General features: G+C 42.1%; 1 protein-coding gene across 1 annotated transcript; it reads right to left on the reverse strand.

Annotated features, from left to right (window-relative positions):
- Positions 1 to 400: 400 nt before the first annotated feature.
- On the reverse strand, positions 401 to 24180 carry Tspan3 (tetraspanin 3). Its single transcript, XM_057767333.1, has 7 exons — positions 23915 to 24180; positions 9926 to 10117; positions 9710 to 9784; positions 9154 to 9255; positions 8196 to 8348; positions 7887 to 7970; positions 401 to 1236 (listed from the first exon to the last, which is right to left on the reverse strand). Exons 1-7 carry the CDS (start codon positions 23975 to 23977, stop codon positions 1144 to 1146), a joined length of 762 nt encoding a protein of 253 aa, XP_057623316.1. The 5' UTR covers positions 23978 to 24180; the 3' UTR covers positions 401 to 1143.
- Between the last annotated feature and the right edge of the window lie 538 nt (positions 24181 to 24718).

Here is a 24718-nt window from a genome sequence, read left to right on the forward strand (position 1 = left end):
GGGTGCTATCTCCTGTACACGTCCCGTAAGACCAGAGGACCTGGGCATCCTGTGCATTCTCCCCAGGTCCCGCAGAGCCTCTCCAGCTTCTAAGGTGACGTCACTAAACCCCTAATCTCTGGGTGCCTCCTCTGGGCCCTGTTTTTATACTACCATCACCACACTGACAGAATTTACCTGCTCCTGTATGTCTCCTGTGCTAGGATTTCAAACTCCTTGGGACAAGGACAATGCCATACTCTAGAAAGCACCTGTGCTTGCTGAACACCACGGCCTTTAGAATCTGGCAACACATAATGAAAACTGCAAATCATGACAAACTGCAGGCAACAGCAGCCTCTGAAACATCATAGTGCTGCTCTGGAACGGAAATATCCCCAAACAATTAAAAACTACACGGTGAGGGCTGATACAGAGTTTATTGAATTAAATTTTTCTATTTACAATTGAGATCACATCTACATACTATTTTGCTAGTCTACATGGGTACATTATCTCTAACGAGTTTAAGACTGATGATGAATGGGTTCAATCACACAGAAACTCACACATCCACACTAATTGCTTTAAAACAGTAGTGCATACATTATAGTCCTCCTATAAAGCCAGCTTTGATTAAAAACCAATAGTTTCAAAGATCAGTCTCTGACTTTGAAGATGAACAAAGACACACTGTATGATTCTAAAATCTATGTTAGCCATTTTGTACAACTGCTATGTTACTGTACTATATAGTATATATTCTTTAAAAGGACACTGATGAGGGACACCAGACAGCTGGCGTCCTCCCTCTCACCCCAAACCTTTGGCCAAGAGTTCTCATTGTGAAGACGAAAGGGCCCAGTGCTACAACAGTGTCCATTACTCCCGGGAGGCGACAGAAGCAGGCCTACACCCTACCCTCCTTTAGTTCTACCGCACTACAAAACTTGTGAATGGTTCTGAGATTAAGGGCACAGAAAGTCAGCGAGAACAAGGATGAGAAAGCCAGAGGTGGGTACATGAGATGCCAAGCTGTGTCCAACACCAGTGTACGTGTGCTTTGACTAGATGAACTCAGGAGCCAACTGCCGCAGGCCTGCTCAATTCACCTTCCCGGTCAGAACAAGGATACTAAAGATAAACTCCGGCTTGTGCTGTCTGCTATGCGTAGGTTCCACCCGTGATGAGGAGCTCATAGGCAGGGTCTCTACTCCGTCTGCACAACACAATGCACGCACACAGCATGCCCAGCAGCTGCAGGAAGAAAACAACATGAAATGGCTAACGACCACTTGGCTAATGTGTACGTCTTTATTGGCAATGAAGTTATTTCAAGTCTTAATGACCCGAAAATGTCAAAAAACAATGAAAGAGGAAATTTCTTACTAACACATGATATTTAATGGAAGTGGCTAAGTACTAAGCGTCAGCTTCCTGGCTTCCTATCCAGGAACTCTGTGGAGCTGGCACCACCAAGGCTCTTTTTATTACAATTCCCCACTAATATTACACAGCTGTGCTCCCCAAAGCAGCGTTGATGGTGTGGCCTGGGTCTCTGCACGTATGGCCACTTGATGTAGCCACAGCCACTGAGGAGATGCATTTTACAAAGATGTACTTTGACTTTAATTAAACATGTGGCTGTGGCTCCCACGCTGTGCAGCACAAGTCTAGTGAAACCTGTCTGATGTCTCTTTTGGCATCTGGATTTGGGGGAGAGGCTTTATCAAAAATCCACAAAAACTCAATATGGTAGAAGGCCAGTCCCAGTGCCAAAAATATATTTTGAAGCTTCTACTTTTGATTCTGTGGCATTATGACATATTGCTTGTCAAGGGCCACTACTCCTTCATAGTTTTCCATTTTAGCTAAATTCTTCTAGAGTAGCATATTGGAATAGAGACATGTTACAATATTAAACTATAATATTAAAGCAAGTGATTCCAGCTGGGCAGTGGTGGCACACACCTTTAATCCCAGCACTTGGGAGACAGAGGTAGGAAAATCTCTGAGTTTAAGGCTGGACTGGTATATAGAATGAGTTTCAGGACAGTAAGGACTACACACACACACACACACACACACACAAACAAGCAAAAAAAAGTGATTCTAAAATTCTTGACCCAATTTCTCACAAAATGCAAACAGTATCACTATTACTTTGTTGTCTCAACTCCTCATTGACAGCGAAGGGCCTAACCACTGGATTTTAGAAGGCAAGGGTCTCTGAGCATGCGCAGTAGTCTAGCTTTAGCAAAGGGTCTCTGAGCATGCGCAGTAGTCTAGCTTTAGCAAAGGGTCTCTGTGCATGCGCAGTAGTCTAGCTTTGGCAAAGGGTCTCTGTGCATGCGCAGTAGTCTAGTTTTAGCAAATAGACCTGAGTCCATAAAGTGAGAAGTATGAGACACAGAGAATATGGTTGTCCCTAATCTGAACTCTCCGTGTTTGGAGCCACATGCTGATTCTGCCTTCCATCAGCCACCATTTCACCCGTTCAGGCTGGAGGCTGCTGTTCAGATCCATCAGCACCATCACATTAATATACCAGTGGCCGCTGGTCTACAGCACCGTACACATACACACTTGGGAGGCAGAGACTGTTGAACGTTTGCTAAATACCTCGAATTCTAGGTGCATTTAGTATCAATTCTTAGAGAAATACATTTCTGTTTATTACACACCAAAGCATTCTTGGGACAGCTATAAAATCAAACACACTTATGCTTTCAGGCAACATTAAACTAAGCAATAAAATATTCAACTCAAGAATCACTGACTTGCTAGGAAGCGGAAAACCCTTCCTACCTCTACCTATCTCACATTCTCTCAGCTGGGTTACCTTCTGCTGAGGAGGTCTGAGTAAAATGGTGTCTGGAAGACATTTCTTTCCTCTTTTATCTCACTTGAGTCAACCTGTATAGGCTTTAAAACAACTTAGAAGGCATAGTGAAACTCTACTAACAGCAAGTGCATTTAACAGCATTCAGTTCTACCCAGAAACTTCACATTCTCACCACTGAGAGTTACAGAATCACTTCCAACACTCCACTAATACCACATTAATTACTGAAAATTTGCAACAATAGACTTGGAAATATTACAGGAAAATTATATTTTTAATATTATATTTTAAAATGAAAATGTCTCAATAGGCCAAATAAAACACCAAATATAAAATCTATAGGAAAGAAAGAAAAAAAGAAAAAAAAAACATGTTTACTATACTAAGACAACTGGTAAGTTACAAAAAAAATAACTGCAGGGTGGGCAGTGGTGGTGCACACCTTCAATCCAAGTACTCAGGAGGCAGAGGTAGGTGGGTCTCTGTGGGTCTGACGTAAACCTGCTCGACAGAGCAAGTTCCAGGTCAGCCAGGGCTACACAGAGAAACCCTATCTCAAGAAAAAGGTGTGGGAAAAAGTATTCTCACACAAATTAAAAAACATTTTGTACTGGAAGCACCCTTATCTAAGAAATGATCGCACAAGTTCCTACCAACACTTATCAAAGATCCCCACTCTTCAGTTTCTCAGGCACACTTTACTGTAATAGACCGTGACACACACAACAGGGAAACACGGCTTGAAATTTAATGGCAGGACTTAGAGACTGCCTATTACCATGGATAGGATTAGAGAACAATGGTCATGGAACGTCACAGCTGTGTAATCACTCAAGGTGGGCAAAGCAGCCAAAGGATTTCAACTAAATCATTTCTTTTTTTTTAATATTTATTTATTTATTTATGTATTATGTATACAATATTCTGTCTGTGTGTATGCCTGCAGGCCAGAAGAGGGCACCAGACCCCTCTACAGATGGTTGTGAGCCACCATGTGGTTGCTGGGAATTGAACTCAGGACCTTTGGAAGAGCAGGCAATGCTCTTAACCACTGAGCCATCTCTCCAGCCCCTAAATCATTTCTTAAAGATGGAATCTACAACTACCTCAAAACAAAAAGCAAGGGCCAAAGCAGCATCCTGTAAACTTCTAAATACCCCCAATACTGGGTGTTTGTCTAGTAGAAGAGTCCATGGAAGCTGAGAAGAGCTGTTTCTACAAAAGGCTCAGGAGGCCTAGGGAGATGATCTATCAGGTAAGGCATTTGCTGGGCAAACCAAGACCAGAGCTCGGATGCCCAGATCCCGTATAAATGACAGAAGGCCCAGCCAGCCTTCGAGGGCAGACATGGAGTCCTCAGAGCAGAGGGTGTATGTGCATGTGCACACAGAAACCCTAACCCTAACCCTAGGGTCAAGACAGAGACGCAGACTGACCTTTGTCAATTTAGGTATTTTTTAAGTACATTTTTTTATTTTGCATGAATGTATGGGTGGCACACGTGGAGGCCACAGTACAAGCTGCAGGAGCTGTTCTCTCCTACCACATGTGTCTCCAGATCAAACTCAGGTTGTCTTGACGGCATGCATCTCTACCAGTGAGCCATCTTACTGACTCCAAATAGGCACTTTTAAAATTAAAAAAAATTAAAAATTCAAAGCTAATTTAGATTGACCAAATGTGTATTTACACAAAATACTATATTATCTAGTCATTAAAAAAAGCAAAAAAAAAAAAAACAAAAAAAAAAAAAAACAAAAAACCCTAAAATCCAGCAGCACGAGAAATGGAGGACATTTAGTGGAATAGCAGGAAACTATGCCGCAAATTCTCACCCATATTCAGAAACCAAGTCGATCTCCTAGAGAGAGGTAGACCAGGGTGACCAGAGGCTAGAACAGGAAGGATGAGGGATGAAGGATGAAGTTTTAGAAAGGAGGATGCTCTTAAAACACCCTGTAGCAATGGGGGGATAATTAGAGTTTATAACTCACTATATTTTATAATGAACCAGAAAAGTTTGTAAAACATCTGTTTAAGGAGAACTAATCTGATCTGGAGATTATATAGTATATATATATGTACTGAATTATAAAACGGTACCCTACATATACTGTATAATCTCCATCCCTCATCCTTCCTGGCACTCTTAAAGAAAATACATTGGGGAAATTAATTATTTTACTTGAACCAAAATTTTTTATTTTCCAAACCACTAGGTTTTAAATCTGTGAAAGCTCAGAATTCCTGACTCAGTCTTGTTCATTTAAAAACAAAACAAAACAAAATTATGTATCTTTACAAGCTACTAAATCAGGGCGTGGCTATCAAGACAGCCTCTCACCAGTCTTCCATATGACAGCCGTACACTTCCTGAGCAACAATCACCACAATCCCAAAGGTTTTGCTGTATTCTAACAAGTACAGCTTTGACATCACAGTCACCAAGAATGCACAGGCCAGAATTCTGCGTGAGAAGACTGCTCTATTTTATTCACTTTAGCTAAATGAATCTGTTTGCATACATAATCAAAATGTGGACTACAGCCCTGCTGATCACCACATTACTGCTATGCTAAACTACAAAGTAAATACTCAGGATGGCAGAGACCATAGCAAATATAGAGCAAGGCTTTTTTAATGAATCATTTCATTGCTGTTTGAATACCAGCAAAGTAAACAATCCCCCTTGCCATTTTAAAGGTACTTTCCATTAATACAATAGCTTCTGCTCAAATATGCAAAGATCAGGAAAGTCAAACAACTTACATTTAAAGTAATAGTTCTACTGCCTTTAACATAACAATTAAAAGGTGTCTTACAAGATTATTTGAGGCTAGAAATCTATTTCAAGAACTAAAAGCTTTTTTTAAAAAAAAAATTATTTATTATGTATACAGTGGTCTGCCTGCATGTATGCTTTCATGCCAGAAGAGGGCAGCAGATCTCACTATAGATGGTTGTGAGCCACCATGTGGTTGCCAGAAATTGAACTCGGGACCTCTAAAGAAGAAACAGCCAGTGGTCTCAACCTCTGAGCAATCTCTTCAGTCCCTAAAAGCTTTTTAAAAATGTTCAAAACTGCTGGGAGGTGGTGGTGCACAACTTTAATCGCAGCACTCAGGGAGGCAGAGGCAGGTGGATCTCTGTGAGTTTGAGGCCAGCCTGGTCTACAGAGCGAGTTCCAGGACAGGCACCAAACCTACACAAAGAAACCTTGTCTAAAAACAAACAAACAAGCAAACAAAAAAGCAAAAAAGCTCAAAACTGATCTGACAGAAAAGCTTTCCAAATAGCTGGTTATTCTCAATTATGTTAGCCCAACAGAACTTGTAACATACACCGTACAAACCTGGGAACCTGGAAATGTGGACGGCTATGCTACATGCAAAGTGCCTGTCCTAACCTAACAGCTTTCCGGGGGGCTAAGAGATGAGGGTGCATAGCTGATGGAAGGCAATTAAGCGAGTGATAAAGCAATTGCCAGATAATTTCACCTACTTGAATACAAAGACTATTTTCACTAGCAGAGCAGGAAAAAATGGGTTCCCTCGGCTACCAACACTGGCACAGCATACCTCTGTGTGTGCCAAGTGATGTCAAGGGCTTCTTCTTTATACATACTAAGTCTAAAACAACTAAATCCACAAATAAAGAAAAGGCTAGAGCCTCAATTCTTTTTTTTTTTTTTTTAAGATTTGTTTATTTATTATGTATACAGTGTTCTGTCTGTTTGTATGCTTGCTGGGCAGAAGAGGGCACCAGATCTCATTACAGATGGCTGTGAGCCACCATGTGGTTGCTGGGAATTGAACTCAGGACCTCTGGAAGAGCAGTCAGTGCTCTTAACCTCTGAGCCATCTCTCCAGCCCGAGCCTCAATTCTTACTGGGAAACCTTTTCTATAAAGCAATAAAACTGTTCCCTTTAGAAGAGACTAGTATTAAAGGTTGTGATATACATGTGTGTGCGTGTCTATGTGTGTGTGTGTATATGTATATATATATATATATATATATACACATGTATGTACACACACACACACCCCTTTTCAAGAAATCGGGCACAGCCTGTGTACTGTTATGTCAGAAAGGCTGTGGGAGGAGATTTCCTAAGCCCAGAAATTTGGAGCCAGCCTACATGATACATCAAGTTGCTACCTCAAAATAAACAAATATATATATGTGTGTGTGTGTGTGTGTGTGTATATATGTATATATATATGTATGTGTGTATATATATATATATATATATATATATATAAATTACAAATAAGGGAGGCTGGAGAGATGGCTCAGCAGTTAAGAGCAGTGGGCACTCTTCCAGAAGATCCAGGTTCTATTCTTAACACCCACATGATGGCTCACAACCATATCTACCTCCAGTCTTAGGGGATCCAATGCCCTCTTCTGGTTTCCACTGGTACCAGGTACACACATGGTGTACAGATACAGGCAAAACAGTCATACATATAAAATAGTTTTTAAAAAAATACAAGTAAGGATTTGAAAATATGGATCTCAGTTGGAAGACACTTTCCTGTCATACATGTGATCCTAGGTTTAACTTCCAGAACAGCAAAGTAAATAAATTTAAAAAGTAAAAACTAAACAAAACAAAAAAACCAACAAAAAACAAAACTCAAGAGCATAAAAACAAGGAGCAGAAAGCGACAGTGTACAAGAAAACTAAAGGAAATCTCTCCATTTCCAAACTGAAATACAGCAGCATTTTAAAGACATTGTGAGTGCTAGCAAAATACCTTCCAGGAATGCCCATGGCATGCTTGGTTTTTGAATGGTGCTCTCACTAGTCAATACAGGAAAATAAGGCAAAGAGTCTCCTCAACACAGTTCCCTCCCACAAAGATCACTGATTTCTTTAAACCATTCTGGGTCTAGATCCAGAGACCAGATTTTGGAAACTGGTGGCTGGTGCAGAATCACTTCTAAGTTATCCACACACACAAAGATTCGCTCCACTTAGTAACTAAAACCATGAGGGCCAATGACACGAGGAGACAAATTAGCTCTGATAGCAGCTCCTTGGCTAGCCCTACTCACCTGAATGGCTGCAAAGGCCAATGCTGCCCAGATGACATGCATCAGGATCTCTTGTAGCTTCTTCACGACCAGAGCCTCACATCCCTGCAACAGACAGCTCGTTAGACCTATTCCTAAAGACACATTCCTACTCACTGACAGCAATGGAAATGAAACAACTGATGATCAGAGCAACTTATAATGCACAATCAAAACAAAGACAACGCACTAAAATATTTATAGTGAAACAAAATGCCATGACAGTCGAGTAAAAAGACTGAAAGGAAGCCGAGGACAGTGACTAGATCGTGAAAAACAGTTCAAACTCACCTCGGCGTAGAGGTCAGAGGGGTTGGCCAGGCTGCCGTTGCAGCTTCTGGCAGTATCTTTGCAGCAGCTAAGAGGAACACTCTGGTTTTTTGTTTCTTTGAACCAATCTGTATTTTCCCAGTCTGAATAGTTATGAATTCCACAACAGTGCAACTGGTAAGAGAGAGAGTCCTTAGGTAACACCTGTGTCTGTGTTGAGCTTTAACAACTACTCCAGAGCAGCGCTCTCAGCAGAGCTTTCTGCACTGAAGAACACGCTACATCTGTGCAGTCCAACATGGAGCCACTGGCCGCCTGAAGATGAACTGAGCACTTAGAAGTGGTTAGTGTGACTGAAGAAGAGGGCAGGAGGAGGATGCGCAGGACGGGAAATGATGGATCAAGATGCACGATGTCAAAGAGTAAAAAGGAAAAAAAACTACTTTTTTAAAGATTTTGTGTATGTGTGTAGATATGGGCATACAAGTGCAGGGAACTATGGAAGTCAGGAGTCAAATGCCCTGGGACAGGAGTTAGGGGTGGTTGGAAGCTGTTCCCGTGAGTGTAGGGAATCAAACTCAGGTTCTCTGCAAAACAGGGCGTGATCCTAATCATCTGAACCATCTCTGAACCAACTGAACCACCATCTCTCAGTCTCCAAATACTCACATCTCACATGTTAAAATATGTTTAAAAACCAGCTTTGAGTTAAATATCACTTCCAATGGCAAAATGCTTAAGTTTTATTTGAAATGTGTGTGACTTAATTTAAATATATATATATATATATATACACACACACACACACACACACACACACACACACTAGTTGAAACAAGACTGGCAAAAACAATAAACTTGGAGGAAGATTTGGAGGAACACCCTCTTACAGCTGTGGAGGTAAACACAGTCTACATACACAGAAAGAGAAGAACTAGTTTCTGTGGACTCAGGCATGACAACCTTCAAGGAAGCCTACCTGTCTCTGTACATAGTCAATAGCACGGCTGGCGGCATCGGGGTTGGTCCCATTGTAGGTTTTATATACTTTCTGAATGCTTCGATCAACTTCATTCTCCACCTGCATCAAAAGATTCCATCCCTCGAAAATACTGCTTAAAGTAACATCAGTCAAGGCTACAACTATAATCCCTAAATAGCATGCTTCCAAGTTCTCCGTACATTTACTGTAAGAAAGAGACTTCCGGCTCCAGTTAGATTCAAACTAGCAGCAAACAGTCAGATCTATTAACTCACACGGGTTAATAGCCTTTGAAAAGACTATGCAAAAGAGGCTAGCAAAACAAACCACTCAAAAGGAACAAAGCAACTGTATATTGAGGAGATGCCCCACATGTGGATGTCAAATGCCTACAAAAATAATAATATCAGTTATATCAAGAACAGAAGTTTTATAAATAAATACTAATTAATTTAAGGTATTTTAAAGCAGTGGCTTCGCTGAAATAAGCCAAAAGAAAACGAAGCTGCTCTATGCCACCCGGGAAGCCCAGCGTGTGCAGTGAACAACATACCTTTGCTCTGTACACGTATCCCAAAACCACAACAACAACTTCCGTGACAAAAACCAAGAGCAGGATGAAGACAAACTGTGAGGAAAAATCATTGGAAATTAGGTAGAGATTAAAAAAAAATAGTTGATTAAAAGAAAAGTATATGGGACAACCTCTAGAAGTTTAAAGCATGTGTTCATTCTGGTCTGATGTGTGGTGAAGGAAGGGCTACCTTACCGTGGCGAGCCCACAGCGGCTCTCCCGGATGGTAGCACAGCAGCCAATGAGGCCAATAATAAAGAGCAGGGCTCCTACAGCTATGATCACCACAGCAGGGAAGAGTGTGTACACATCCTCAAAGAAGTGGTCATAGTCGTCGTACGTGATGAAGACATAGGCTCCCACATAGCAGAGAATACCAGCTGCCCCCTAGAAAAGCAAATGGAAACCTAGCCTGAGTACCATCAAGCAATTTTCCTGCTCCTGCCTGGGTTCAAGTCATTTTCTTTGAATGTGTCTTGTGTATCCCAGCCTTGAATTCAAGGTCATGCCTGAATCCCCAAGGATGCCGTGGAATTTCCACTCTTCCTGCCTCCTTTTTCAAGCTGGCACCATCACCTCAGTGTAGGTGGTGCTGGGGATCTAAGCCAGGGCTTTTCTCATGTTATACATTCTACCAACTGAGCACATCTTCAACCCAAGAGGCTATAATTGAGACTTCCCATCATTCTTAAATCAGAAAAGCTAAAGCGTTCCTGGCTCATTAATAAAAATGTTTTTGTTGTTGTTGCTGTTTGAGACAGGGTTTCTCGTTATTGCCCTGGCTGTCCTGGAACTCACTCTGTAGACTAGGCTGGCCTGGAACTCTCTCTGTAGACCAGGCTGTCCTGGAACTCACTCTGTAGACGAGGCTGGCCTGGAACTCACTCTGTAGACCAGGCTGGCCTGGAACTCACTCTGTAGACTAGGCTGGCCTCGGAACTCAGATCCACCTGTTGGGATTAAAGGCATGAACTACCACCCCAGCAAAATTCTTCACTAGATGAAGTTGCAAATTTTCTAAATCTCACCTATTTTTCAATAGAAAAATATAACTTGAATAAATAGCAATGACAAGAATGCACTTAAACTGTATTCTATAAGTAGAGACAATGGACAGAGTTAGGGGTTGCTCCCAGGCAAAGTAACTCCAAAAAAAAAAAAAAAAAAATCTCTATTTAGCTTAGAAAAGTATTAGTAAACATGAAACCCAAAATATGCTATCCTAGAGACTGAGACAGTAAAGCAAAGAGTCCAGGCTCAGGCACACTGCAAACTTTCTCCATCGACCTGTTCTTTAGAAACACGCCCCTCAAACTTCTGTGTGAGTAAAATCACCCGAGGAGCTCATTAAGCTGTCAGTTTTGACTCGGCAATCTCAGAGGGTCTGAGATTCTCCATTTTTAGCAGGTTCCTACCAGTGCTGTGGCTACACTTCGAGTCACGGGTGCTGAACACTTCCGGGGAAGGTGAGCACAGAGAGCCTTAGTCCAGCTCCAGGCCCCTTCTCCAGGGCACTTTTGGTTTTATTAGCACTGGGCCCCGTCTGTGCTTACTGCTACCAGCACATAGACAAACAGGCACACAGTGCAGGGCTATGCTAAACTGCTGTCTAAGGAGCAGAACATGCAGAGCTGTCACACAGTTGTGACTGCTTCACCTGTGAAAGATTAAACATATAAATCTTCAAACTAGCAAACCGCTTCCACAGTTAACATTACAGATTCCCACTCAATCCTCTGACCCTGAAAACTCAGTTCAGTTTTGTAGTTTTATTAGGTTCACTATGCCTGAACACCACATGTCTGTCTTCTTATAATACATCACTATAATCACTGTCAGATCTGGAAAAAGATCCCAGTAACCTGATTTATGCATATGTGCGCGCGCACACACACACACACACACACATGCGCGCGCGCACATACACACGCACACACACACACTGGATATTTTTAATGTAAAGAAACTTCAGGCAGTACTCTCTTGGTTCTGCCTCGCCCACCACCCTACTGTGTACAGTAAACTATTTTTCATACTTGAAGTAATGTACTAAGAATAATAAAATGTGAATGGAGACTTTTTTTTTAGATCATCTCTCGTCCACTGCTAGTTTTCTTCCCTTTCCCTGGCTGCTCTTTTCTCACTCTCATGACGGATTCTTCAGCTCCAGGGTGCGGTCTGCCACACTTCCTCATTTCTGCCTCAAGTCCAGATAACTTGCACTCAGCCTCTTTACTGCACCTGGAAGTCACCTTATGCAGCACTTCTCTAAACCTAGGCTACCCTGACTCTCCCCCAGCCCTTAATATGTTCTTTGTGAGAATTACTGTTAAAAATAAACAGGGCAAGATATAACGTGCAATTTTTAATGATTTAAACTGTTTTGTCTCTACATTCTGAAGACTTCATAAGCCTTCATAGACTGCAAAAATATAAAACTGATAAACACATCTCTGGCTTTACACCTCTGCTGCTGTTTCACTAATTCGGATGCAGCTTAAGGATGCAGCTTAAGGATCACCTCGTTCTCACAGAAGCCTTTCTTAACTATTCACCCTCATCCATTCTCTTATTGCCCCAAGCAATACAAACGGCATTTTTAACAATGTCTCAATTTAACTGCATTTCTTAATATACCTCCTGGGCACAGATTGTGTCTGTTTATCTTTCAGCCCTGCATCATCTGTATCACTTCAAGCAGTGCCTGACACAGCAGGTATCATGGATGTTTACAGAGTAACACCATACCCTCCACACCCTCCACCTCCAGGGAAAGGACAGGAGGCTTTAGCTGGTGTGTGTGGGTTTCTCACCAGCACAGTCAATGTTCAGTTTTCAGTTCACTACTTAAATACAATGGTATCTAATTGTGCTTACTAGACTCCAATGGGCACCACCTCTAGAACAGAGTGTAAGTCACAATCAGTAGTCCACCATTAAACAATGCTACTGGGCCTGCTGCAATTCACAATTACACATTTGCTTTTGGGGTACACTGTGAGATGAGAAAAAAAATGAGGCTTAACAGTTTGGAAGTATGTGGACTCTGTAACAAAGTCTTATTAAAGCACTCTCTCAACTACACGTGTACGTTATATAGTCACAAACATATATATATATGTATGTATGTATGTATGTATGTATATATATATATATAACACATTTTACCAAAGCAAATAATTGAGTCTTTAAACATGAATTAATCAAGTTGTACTTACTGCTTTCACTAAACAAACTACACAAGAACTGTTCCTATAATTATTTCTTAAAAGGCTGTTGGGATGGGGGAGGGGCAGGTGTGGTGGCCATGCTTTTAAGCCCAGCACCCAGGAGGCAGAGGCAGGCCTGTTTCTATGAGTTCAAGGACTGCCTAAATCTACACAGTGGTTCAAGGCAGGTCAGGGCTACAGTGAGACCCTGCCTCAAAAAGAAGGGGTGGGGGCTGAATGGAAATTGTGGCATACATCTCAAAAACAAAACAAAAAAGTTTAAATGAAATCTGGGAGGTGGCAGTGACTGGAGAGAAAGTTGCACACACTACTTTCCAATGACCTGAGTTCAGTTCCTGCCACCTACATCTCCAAAGGATCCAACATCCTCTTCTGGATTCTGCAGGCCTGTGCACTCATGCACATATGCTCACCCCAACACCCTCAATATAAAAATAAAAATAAAAATATCGTTTTAAAGTGAGTTCAGCCCTAGAGTGATACTCAGTGGTTAAGAGTATGTACTGCGCTTCCAGAGGGCAACATACGTCTGTCCCATGATCCATACTGGGCAGCTCAAAACTACCTATTACGCCCGTCCCTGTCCTGGGCCATTCAGGACCCTCTTCTGGTCTCCACAGACAACCACAGCTACATGTATGCACATACAGCACAATTAAAAATAAATCCCTGTGCTGGAGAGGTGGCTCAGCAGTTAAGAGCACTGGCTGCTCTTCCAGAGGACCAGGTTCAATTCTCAGCATCCACATGACAGCTCACAATTGTCTGAAACTCTAGTTCCAGGGGATATGACTCCCTCTCACATACACAGGCAGGAGAAACACCAGTGCACATAAAATAAAAATAAATGTTAAATAAATAAAAATTAAATCTTTTTTTTTTACTTTTAGTACACTAACCAATTGTGTCATCAAGTCCAGCTAGTAAATGAAGTTTTAACCTAGATAAACCTGAATCAAAATATAACAAGAGGATAATACATACTCAAAAATATACAGCACAGGGCACTGAGGAACACTTGCATTTTGGAAACAAAATGAGCTTTTAGCCTAAAGAGATTCCTATGAAACTCACACTAAGTACAGCTGGGAATGGGCCAAGTGAAATGTCTCTTGGGCTGTCCTGCTCCGAGCAGAGTGAGGTAGGCACTCATGAAACTACAGACAAGAATGTAGGAAAAGAAACCAGAACTAGACGCAGCAAACCCAATGGAAGGCAATGCAGGCAACCCCACTTGTAAATACAGCTTATTGTCTGAAAGATGACAGATGACTCAGTCTGTGCTGGAAACCATTCAACAGGCAATGTTCACAGGAGAGGAGACTGTAACAGTGTCTTCTTCAACATCAGTAGGAAGTAAGGTAACAGACACACCAAGTAACACTGTGCTCACTGCTGAGAGGACAGCATAAACAGGGTGCTTGTCTCTTATAAATGATGTTGAAAACAGAGTAGCTGTTCATTTCAAATAGTGGCCAATAAAACTAAACAGTTCTAAGTATCTGCCATAATGACACCCATCAGCATAAAAAACAAAAATAAAAAATAGTCAAATGAGATTAAATAATAATTTGCATGGTCAGTTCAGGGAAGAGCATAAATAATTCTTACTAGTGATGGGAACCTGGTAGTCACTCTGATTATTAATGCAGACAGGGCATTATTTGAAAAGCTACATAAAATTAAAAGGTGAGCTTGGTTAAATCCTGTTTGCTGGGCAGAGGGGATTGGACCAGGGCTTTGCCAACAAAGCAGCTGCGGGAGGGAGGGAGGGAGGGAGGGAGGGAGGGAGGGAGGGAGGGAGGGAGGGAGGGAGGGAGGGAGGGAGGGAGGGAGGAGCAGTAGGGCAGGGCACTGTGGAACATGGAAGCCTCTGACAGGTCACCTCTGAGAGAATCTGGGCCTATAAGGAGGATTTGTGCCAGGGCAGTGTACTAAAATTAATCATCCTTTTTACAAAATACAGGAAAACTTAGGGGAAAGGCTGAGGTTTTTTAAGAAAAACCATTCTTTTACTTTGCCCATGTTTTAAATTAAGTCATGGAAGTTTAAAACTTTAGGTGTTTTTCTGTTAAATGCACTGTTTCTCTATAAAGTGAGCTCTTACAAGTTTCAAAAGTGACACTAATTCTATCCTTTTAATTTTCTCTACATCTACACAACTGTGAATGTGTTCAAGTAAGAAATTTCACTCTTACATAACATTGCTGTCCTGATGTCTACTAACCAAGGTTGGTGGTTTTTGTTATTAGTTGGGGGTTAACTCAACTCTCTGGCAGGGGCAAAAAAAAAAAAGACAAGCCAATAAAATCCTAAAACCCACAGAACTATTCCCTCGTTGTCATCAAGCACTCTAAGACCTACCTCTGCAAACTGGCAACTTAAAACTAAACAGAACTGTTTAAAACTGGGAGATAAAATTGTTCTGTTGCCAGTTTATCCATATGGAAATTCAGAGTCGTGACAGTGGAAGCATCCCACAGAACATGCTGAATGAGTATGAGGCAAAGAGAAGTCACTCCGAGGGCATGGTGTGTCAGAGGCACAGTGATCATGTCTACTGCCACGGCACAACGGATCAATAGAGAGCAGACAGGGTCTAAACTTCACTGACCTCAAAGCTCAGGGCCTAATGATTCTGCTTCCCTGTATGAATTGCTCCTTCAGAGTGATTTTTGCCTCAAAGAATCAACTGATAAAAAATAGGGATTGGGTAAAAAGAAGAAACAGAGGAGAAACATGTTAAAAGTACTACGTACTCTAGGTATTATAAAAAGCAAAATTCAAAGAAGGGGAGAATCAGAAACATTCAACACACATTTAATTCTGCGATTCTTGTGCAGTCATATTAGATGTATATGTACATCACTATTTTCCTGCAAGGAATTATTGGTGATTCTGTACAATTTGTTTCTGAAAGAAACCTTCCCCAAACTTTACCTTCCTGCCATCAAGACTACCTTAGAAATTGTAAAAATCTTTGTTCCACTCAGGCTTACTCTGATAAAATGGTTCATGTCACTATGCATTACTCCTCTAAGTCAGTACATAATTACTCCCTAACTTATTTCATTTATTCTCTTGCCATCTTTCCAAAAACAACAATAAAAAGACTATCCCAAAGACATGCAACCCTCTCTCAGAAGTCAAGATTACTTCTACACATACTGAAGCTACTACGACAATGACATAATTTTCTATTTGGCAAATTGGTCAATAAAGAAGTAAAGCAAGATTCAATGTATACGAGAGGGATTATAAAGAAATACAAAAGTATGTTTTTGGAAAACAATCCACACACATATTAACTTCAGCATTTCTATCTAGTAACATCGCGTCTAGGATTGTTCATTTGTCAAAACACCATCGCAAAATGGCAACAGCAAAAGCAAGAACCCAAGGCCGAAGGGCGAGCTTGCGTTAGAGCCTTGAGCTCTGAAAATACAACGCAGTATATGCATTAAGGGGAAAACTACGTTTTTTAGCATCAAAATATTTTTAAGAAAAAGTTGATATTATCTGAGAGATAAAATTATGAGTGTTTAGTTCTAATGTTTAAATATTTTCATATATATATTCACACACTTGCAGACATATATTTAAAGTTATGTCTAAAATTAAGACTGCAGTGTTTTGTTTTCCAGATTACTTCTTAGATCTGTCTTTAAACATATAAACTAGCTCTCTCTTCATTCCCACACTTTAAGTGCATGTCAACTGCTCCCATTTATCGCTGTTTTAGGTCTGACTTTGACTCAGCCTTTGGATGTTTTCTGATGGATAATTTCTTCTGGCACACATTCTTTATATTGCCAAAAGAAAAGAAAAAAAAAAAACCTTCTCAAAGCCTCTTGGATTGCATTGTCAAGCTACTTTTGCAATCAATATCACTGATATCATTGCCACTATTCTTAAATATTTTAATCCTCTTAAATTGTTATTTTGATGACATTAAAAAGGGCATGCTCCCCAATTCTACTGTATTTTTACTTTTCATTTGGTCTTTCATACTCATTGTTGATCCAATTAATTCAGTGAATGCCTACCTATCAGTTGAAAGTCCCACAGTTCAGACAGCAATGAAACTGGAGACAGACTAAAGGCCTCAGACAATCCCCAGGCCAGCTGCGAATAAGGAGTTTGAACTTGTGTTGGGGACCTTTAGTTGCCCCCACCCACTCTAACTGTAAAAAGTCAGTTATTTTAGGAGTCTGGAGTGCTTAAGATTTATCATGTTAAAATCTGGCTATGTGTTTAAACCAGTAGCAACTATGTAAAATACATGTCAACTATAGTCTCATTAAATTAAAAACAAATACATAAACACAAAATTTTCTTATCTATTGAATGTTAAGCTATTTAAAAGGGTGTGAGGAAGGAGAGGATGAGCAGGAAGAAAAGATTTTATCAAGCTAAATATAACTTTTATCATGAGAAATTGACAATTTATAGTTGTAAAATCTGTTAATTATATGTGTAATAACAATTAAGATCACATCTCTGAAGAAAGACCTATCCATGGATATAAATCTCTGGATGGGTCCAGAGATAGGAAACTTGGTTAAGACTCCCTCCCTTCTCTCACCAGTTGAGCAGCAGAAACGACCCTGAGCAGCGAGTACATCACTGCTGACTGGCTGCATGATTCTTACACTGTACCTGTTTGGAGCCAAGGAAATGTTTATGGGATTTCCTGGGGAAAAACAAAAAACCTTAACTAGAATCAGATTTTATGGCTTAAATTCGTTAAAACACTTCAAAGAACAATAAATATTCTAAAAGATAAGCATTCTTTTGGGGTTCTTTGTTTTTCAAGACAGGGTTTCTCTGTGCTGCCCTGGCTGCCCTAGAACTCACTCTATGAACTCAGAGATGCACCTGCCTCTGCCTTCCAAGTGTTGGGATTAAAGGCGTGCACAAACACCATCCAGTTTTAAAAGAAGAAAACCTTCATCCTGTGGTACTGTGTAGTAAAAGATTATATGCACTGTGCAGTCAGCTGACAAGTTTCAATTCTGACACAAGAAATGAGAAATAAATAAAATATACTATTTGTCAAATAAAAAAAAATCTAACAAACAAACAAAACCCACTTCATCCTCAAACTGTAATCACAGAGCTCTCCTAATGGCTCTAAGGTCTACCTAAGTCAGCAGTTCTTAACCTGTGGGTCACGACCCCTTTAGGGTTGGCATTTGTCATATCAGATATTTACAATCATAACAGCAGCAAAATTACAGTTACAAAATAACAATGAAATAATGTTACGGTTGGGGTCCCCAAAACATGAGGAGCTGTATTAAAGGGTTGCAGCATTACAAAGGTTGAGAACCACTGACCTAAACGATTACTCAAGGCCACAGACGTGACTCAGAACTCAGAGTCAGAAACCTCTGCACATCAAAAACAAATGAAGAGAAGCTGGGAAGTGGTGCACGAGCCTTTAAGAACAAGACTAGCAAGGCAGAAACAGGTGGATCTCAGGGTCCAAGGCCAGCCTGGTCTACAGAGTAAATTCCAGGTCAGCCGGGACTACACAGAAAAACCCTGACTTGAAAAGCCAGGGAAAAAATTAAATATATTTACAGTATGCACCACGATTTGCTTCCCAACAAAGTTGAAGTTCTTTCCTTAACAAACTGAAAAACTACCTTAATAAACAGCCTGTTGGCTGAAGAGGTGTTACAACATCATCTTTTTTAGAACAGTCACACAGACAGAAGCACAGGAAACAAAAGCACACCAACATATCCTATTTATATTCACCTATGCAGACACAGAACATGTCAGAACAATGGGCATATACTCAAGGAGGCTTGTGTGACAAGACTGGAAACACTTTTACTTCTTTCTCTTTTAAACTTTTTGTTTCAGAACTGTCTATTTTTATCTTATGTGTGGGTGTTTTATTTGCATGTACATCTGTGCACCAAGTGCATGCCTGGTGCCCACAGAGGTTAGAAAAGGTCGTTAGTCCCTAGAACTAGAGTTTTAGGGATAGTTCTGAGGTACCATGAGGGTGCTAGGAATTGAGCCTGGGTCCTCTGAAAGAGCAACAATTGCTCTTAACTGCTGATCCATCTCTCCAGCCCTTTTCACTCTATGTTCCGAACCAAGAGCATGAAACATAATCTTTATGTTCTTACTTTGTAATTTGAACATGCCAAGTATGCCCTGGCTTTATGATCTAGCTACTCTTCAGTCCTGAATTCCCTCACCTCTTACAATCACCTCCAAACTGGCTTCTTATATTCCACACTCAGACAAGCCTCTGCCAACCTCAAGTGGCCACCAGATCACATCCATATCACCTTGACTTAACTTTGTGGTATTTTCCCCATTTGTCTTCAACCTCCTGTCTTGCTCCCCTTGAAAGTTCTCTAAGAACTTTTCTGCAATAACAGGTGTGCAAATGTTCATATTTGCCTAATAAAGCAACTTTCCTTAGTTACATACATCCACACAGGAAGTATGCTATTTTAAAAGCAGGATACATTTTACATAGTTTACATCTTTACACAGTGGTTATTTCACATGAATAAGTCACGCTGGCACAAGTGCTGGACATTCTGGAAAGACGTCTCCCTACTCCACGAGTTGTTTTGGCGTGACTTCTCAGTACAGATGAAAACACCAAACAAAACAGACACACAAGGTTAGAAGTCTGCCAGCATGGACAAAGCTTTCTGCTACAGCCCCTGTAACGCCTAACATAAATATGTACACAGTAAATACCAGCCGGATGGTTTTTATGATAGGGCAGATAAAATAATTTGTGTAACACAGGACTGGATTAAGTACCTAATAACCTACCAGAATAAAAGTGGAGTATTAGACATTATTAAGGGCTGTGGAGATGGTTCAGGGTAAATAAAGTGCTTGCTACACAGGCAGAGGCCCTCGGTATGGCTCTCCAGAATCCAAGCAGAACTGGCAAAGCCCTGGTGCTCTTTTGATGAGATGCTGGATCCCAGGAGCTCGTGGGCTAGCTAGTGTGATATACGCAATGACAAACAACAAGGTGAAGAGGACTGACATCTGAGGTTATCTTAGACCTCCACACGGGTGCATGGGACACAATCATGTGTGCTCATACATAAACTCACACACACACACACACACAAAAATAGGGTTTGTTAAACTAAAATTATCCATTTCAATATGTTTCAGATGAAGTCTCCTGGATCAGACCAAACAACTTAGTAAATTAAGAATTCTACCTGACCTCGGTACAAAGTGGATTATTTTACCGACAAGCATTATAACAGCCTTCAAAATATAGCCTTCTACCACAAACCCATATAGCCTTTAATAAATGCTCACAAACCAAGCACTAACACATTTATATTTAAAGCTTTACTACTCTACAAAAACAGAAGATTTGAAACTGGAAAGATATTGCTTAAGTGCTCAGCAGTTAAGAGCACTGGCTGCTCTTCCAAGACCCAAGTTCAATTCCCACCACCCACACCGCAGCTCACAACTGTACTTAACTTGGTATTGGACACCTTCTTCTGGCCACAAGCATCAGGCATAAAAGTGTACAAATGTACATGCAGACAAAACATCCATACATAAAATTTTTAACTTTTAAAATATGTTTTAATGTTGCACTGCTATTAAAAAAGAAAAATCTAAGACACGGATTGTATGTCCTTTTCACTTGTCAAAAGTTATCATTTAAGCTATAAACCCCTAATGGCCTGGGGATTTGCCAAAGAGCAGAATTTTTGAAATAGCTGTTTCAGGTCAGTGCCACCAAGTGTGACACGTTAGTTCCATCTTCAGGACCCATACGGTAGGAGGAAACAACTCTTGACCTACACGAGGCTGTCTTCTGACCTACACACACACACACACACACACACACACACGCATGTTGTGGCATCATACTGGTGATCACGTGCATGCACATACAAACATACAAATAAGAAGAAAGTAACTGTCTCTCTTTTCAGAGATACAACGTCCCAAACTACACTAAATCTACATTAATAGCTTTGGCAGTCAGATTGCTTAAAGTTCAAGTACTGGCATGACTATTTCCATATCTCAGTCCATTGGACAGATAGCCAAAGAAACCAGTATATCAAGATATAAGGTTCTGCCAAAGCAATTAAACTTTTAACACCTACCAAGGGTCAGCCAGTACCAACAGTGAGAGGCAGTGTGAGCAAATTGCCCAAGGAAATCTAAACTTGGTAAGCTTGATGTGTCCTGTCTGTGAAGAGGATCCTCATTCTTCCAGTTACACATTTCTAGTATTATAGGGAGGGAGGGATCACCTATAAGAACACCCTCAATATAAAGGGAAGAATGTATTACAATTTCTCAAGATGAAATCTGTTAACAATGTAATGTACTTCCTCCTTCTTGACGTAAAACTCTTAAACAGAAGAGCTGGAGTATAGTTCAAGTGTGGGTACAGTTTCTAACAATGTGAAAATTAGTACATTTTAGAGAAAGGAGCCTCTAACATGGCCTAACAACCATTGTCCCCGAGCCTCATGCCCTTTCCAAATCTGTTCAAGTCACAACTTCAACACCACAGGATCTAGCAATGGTTCGGTCACCTGGGTTTGAACATATATGCCCTGCCACATCTTGGGTGTGCTCCCTCAGCTCCCCAAGCTTTAATGCCCCCGTCTGTAATACACACGGCAATACTCGCAGCTAAATCACACTCGTGTAAGCTCCTATAGATGACGGGCAAGCAGGAGGCATTGAGCATCATCAGTACGGCCAGAGTCCAGGTCTGCCTACAAGCCAACACTGTCAGGAGATGCGCCTAAATACTGCTGCCTCCACCACACCACAGATTTTCTGCTCACCTTCCTTCTCAAAGTCACAGAAGTTTTTACTATTACTATCTCAGATAAAGGCATACTAAATTCACAATATGATGTTGGCCTCAGCAACACTCACTAAGCAGTTCACAACATTAACTTTCACTGGGGTGAATATACTTATATACAATTTCCACGGATTCATAAGCAAGCACTCAGAATTAATAATTAACTGGTATTATATATGTTGCTATATAATATTTTTTACTAAACAAAATGGCTTTGTATTTCCAGTGTTTTGTCACATTAACACAACTAGGCTCTGAGTGTGCTTGGCCTAGAATTCACCTAATAAATAATCTTCAAAACCAAATAGTTACTTCCATAAACTCCAAAGGGATTTTTTTGGTTTTTCGAGACAGGGTTTCTCTGTGGTTTTGGAGCCTGTCCTGGAACTAGCTCTGTAGACCAGGCTGGTCTCGAACTCAGAGATCTGCCTGCCTCTGCCTCCCGAGTGACGGGATTAAAGGCGTGCGCCACCACCGCCCCGGCCTCCAAAGGAATTATTATGAATACAAATATCCATAAGAACTGAAGTAGATACAAATATCCACCTCAAGCCCTCACTAATCACTGTACTCGGGGAGGTAAAGGCAGGTGGATCTCGGTAAGGTGGGAGGCCAGCCTGGTCTACATTTACAAAAAAAAAGTTTCTGTCTCTTAAGTTCTTAGGTATCTCATTAGCTACAATGTGTTTTTCATTTGGGGAGCTCTAAAAATATTTTTCCTCTTTATCAGCCATGTAATTTAACGGATCAGGAACACCTGTTCTAAATTGGAAACGAACTCTCAGGCATCCCAATGCCACGCAGGTGATTTCAAGTAGTTCAGTCCAGTCTCAAGATGCGTCTCCTGTACAAACAACTGCAGAACTAAGGGCCTCGTTATCCGGAACAGTCTATTTAGCGACCGGCAGTCGGGATAGGAAAGGCTGTATTCTCTGTTAGGGGCAAGAGGAGTAGGAAGACTCTTGCCAGAATAAGTGTGCATATTTTCCAAAGTAGGCGCTGAATTCCGGGGATGGGGGTGGGGTGGGAAATGATGATGATATACTACGGCCGGTGGAATTGTTCAAAGAACATTCTGGGTACTGTGGACAGAGAAAACTGCCCAGGGCAAGTGCTATAATGAGACCAGCCTGAGGACATGAGGGTCAATCGGGTCGCAAATCGCCAGTGGTGTGCCCATAACTACTAATGAACCAGAAAGCACCCGACCTAGGATGTGGGCTGTACTGCACTACACTACAGACTTTCCCTAACAGGATGGGGCAAACAGGCTGAACCCTGCTCTACTGCTGAGCTGTCCTGTGCTAGTTTTTAGGTTAAAAAAAAATGTGATGGAAGATATGCTTAAAAAGAGTTTTCCTGGTGCAAAGTCCAGAATTCAAGGGGTAAAGTCAAGGAACAACAGGTTACTACAAAACCCCGGGTGAGATAAGGGCCTGACCACAAGATAGGCCGGCTATAAACACTTCCCTAGGGCACGTATGGAAAAAAAGCAAAAGCAACCTTTTATAAAAAGTGAGTTCGTTGCTTTAAAAATCTCATGGCAGCTGAAACACTTAAAAGCTGGCTACCCATCCCCGCGATAGCAATTTTCTTGATCAAAGAAATGCTCTTGCTGTCTCAGGCTGAATCCTTTCAGTTTTCTGGGCTGGTTACCAGCCTCCCAACTCTACACAAAGAGCTCTAAGCCGAAATTCCTGGCCCAGGACTCAACCGGCGTCCCCGCGTAGCTGCTGCATGACTCCGGGACTGCCACCGGCTCTGGGAGGGCTCAGACAAAGACAGTGGAACCCGACTCACTGGGCAGTGTCCCATTTCAGACCTGGCATCCCGACAGACTCGGCCCGGTGAGCCAGCCGAGCGTCCCGCAGGCTGCTCCGACCGTGGCGACCCGCGTAACTCTGGCACCGTGCCAGCAGGCCCGAGTCCCCGAGCCCTCCGGTCTGCACCGCCCTGACCTCTGTCGGGAACGGGAAAGACCCCACCAAAGGGCAACCAGGGCCGCAGGGCCCGGGCGAGCCCTCGGCTGGCTCCCGCGCCCGCCCGGTCCACCCGCTCCGCGCAGAGGCCTCCCGGGGCTGGGGCCGCCCGCCAGCTCACCCAGAAGATGAGGTTGAGGAAGACCAGCACGGTCTTGGAGGAGGTGATGCCGCACTGGCCCATGGTGCCGGCGGAGGCCCGGCTGGGCGAGCGGAGCGGAGCGGCGCTCACCGAGCGAGCAGGCAATGGCGGCGGCGGCGGCGGCGGCTCGGCGGAGAAGTGCTGGGCCTGAGCCGCGTTCCCGCAGACCCCCGCGCCGCCGCGCGCCGCCCCAGCAAGCACCTCGCGGCTGCGTGCGGCCCGCCGCAGCCCCCCTAGGCCGTTCCCAGGCAACCGGGCCTCGCGTCTGCGGCCGCTTCAGCCAATCGGCGCCTCTTAAAGGAGCCGACGCCTCGGAGTCCCTTTTTCTGGCCTCTGTCTGTCCTTGGGGGCAGATTCCTCTTTTGGGGGAAATCCTGGTGGGCCAAACACTCCCCCCCTTTCCTTGAGTTACTTTTACTAGACCAAATGATTCATAGACCACAGAATTCTGTCCTCTTAACTGCTCTTCCCTAGAAAGGCCCGAATCACATGGGGATTTTCGTGATCGCGTGATGCCTAAGCAGCACTCCATCTAAGTTGGGGAGAAATGCGGTGGACATCAATACCTGTCTATGGAGACTTTAGTATGCCGGAAGCTCTGCTAGCTCTGAGAAGTCATCAGAAAGAAGAAAACGCTGGCTCATTGGCAAGAAAGAAATGTTTGGGCAAGGCAGCCAGCTACCGGTTCAGCTCTATTCCGGGTAATATATTTTGGACTGAGATTTGCAATTATAGATACATCTTCATACATGGCGACATTTCCCTATCTTCCATCAATCTTGG

This window comes from Chionomys nivalis, chromosome 4 (assembly GCF_950005125.1).
Source record: "Chionomys nivalis chromosome 4, mChiNiv1.1, whole genome shotgun sequence".
Taxonomy (NCBI): domain Eukaryota; kingdom Metazoa; phylum Chordata; class Mammalia; order Rodentia; family Cricetidae; genus Chionomys; species Chionomys nivalis.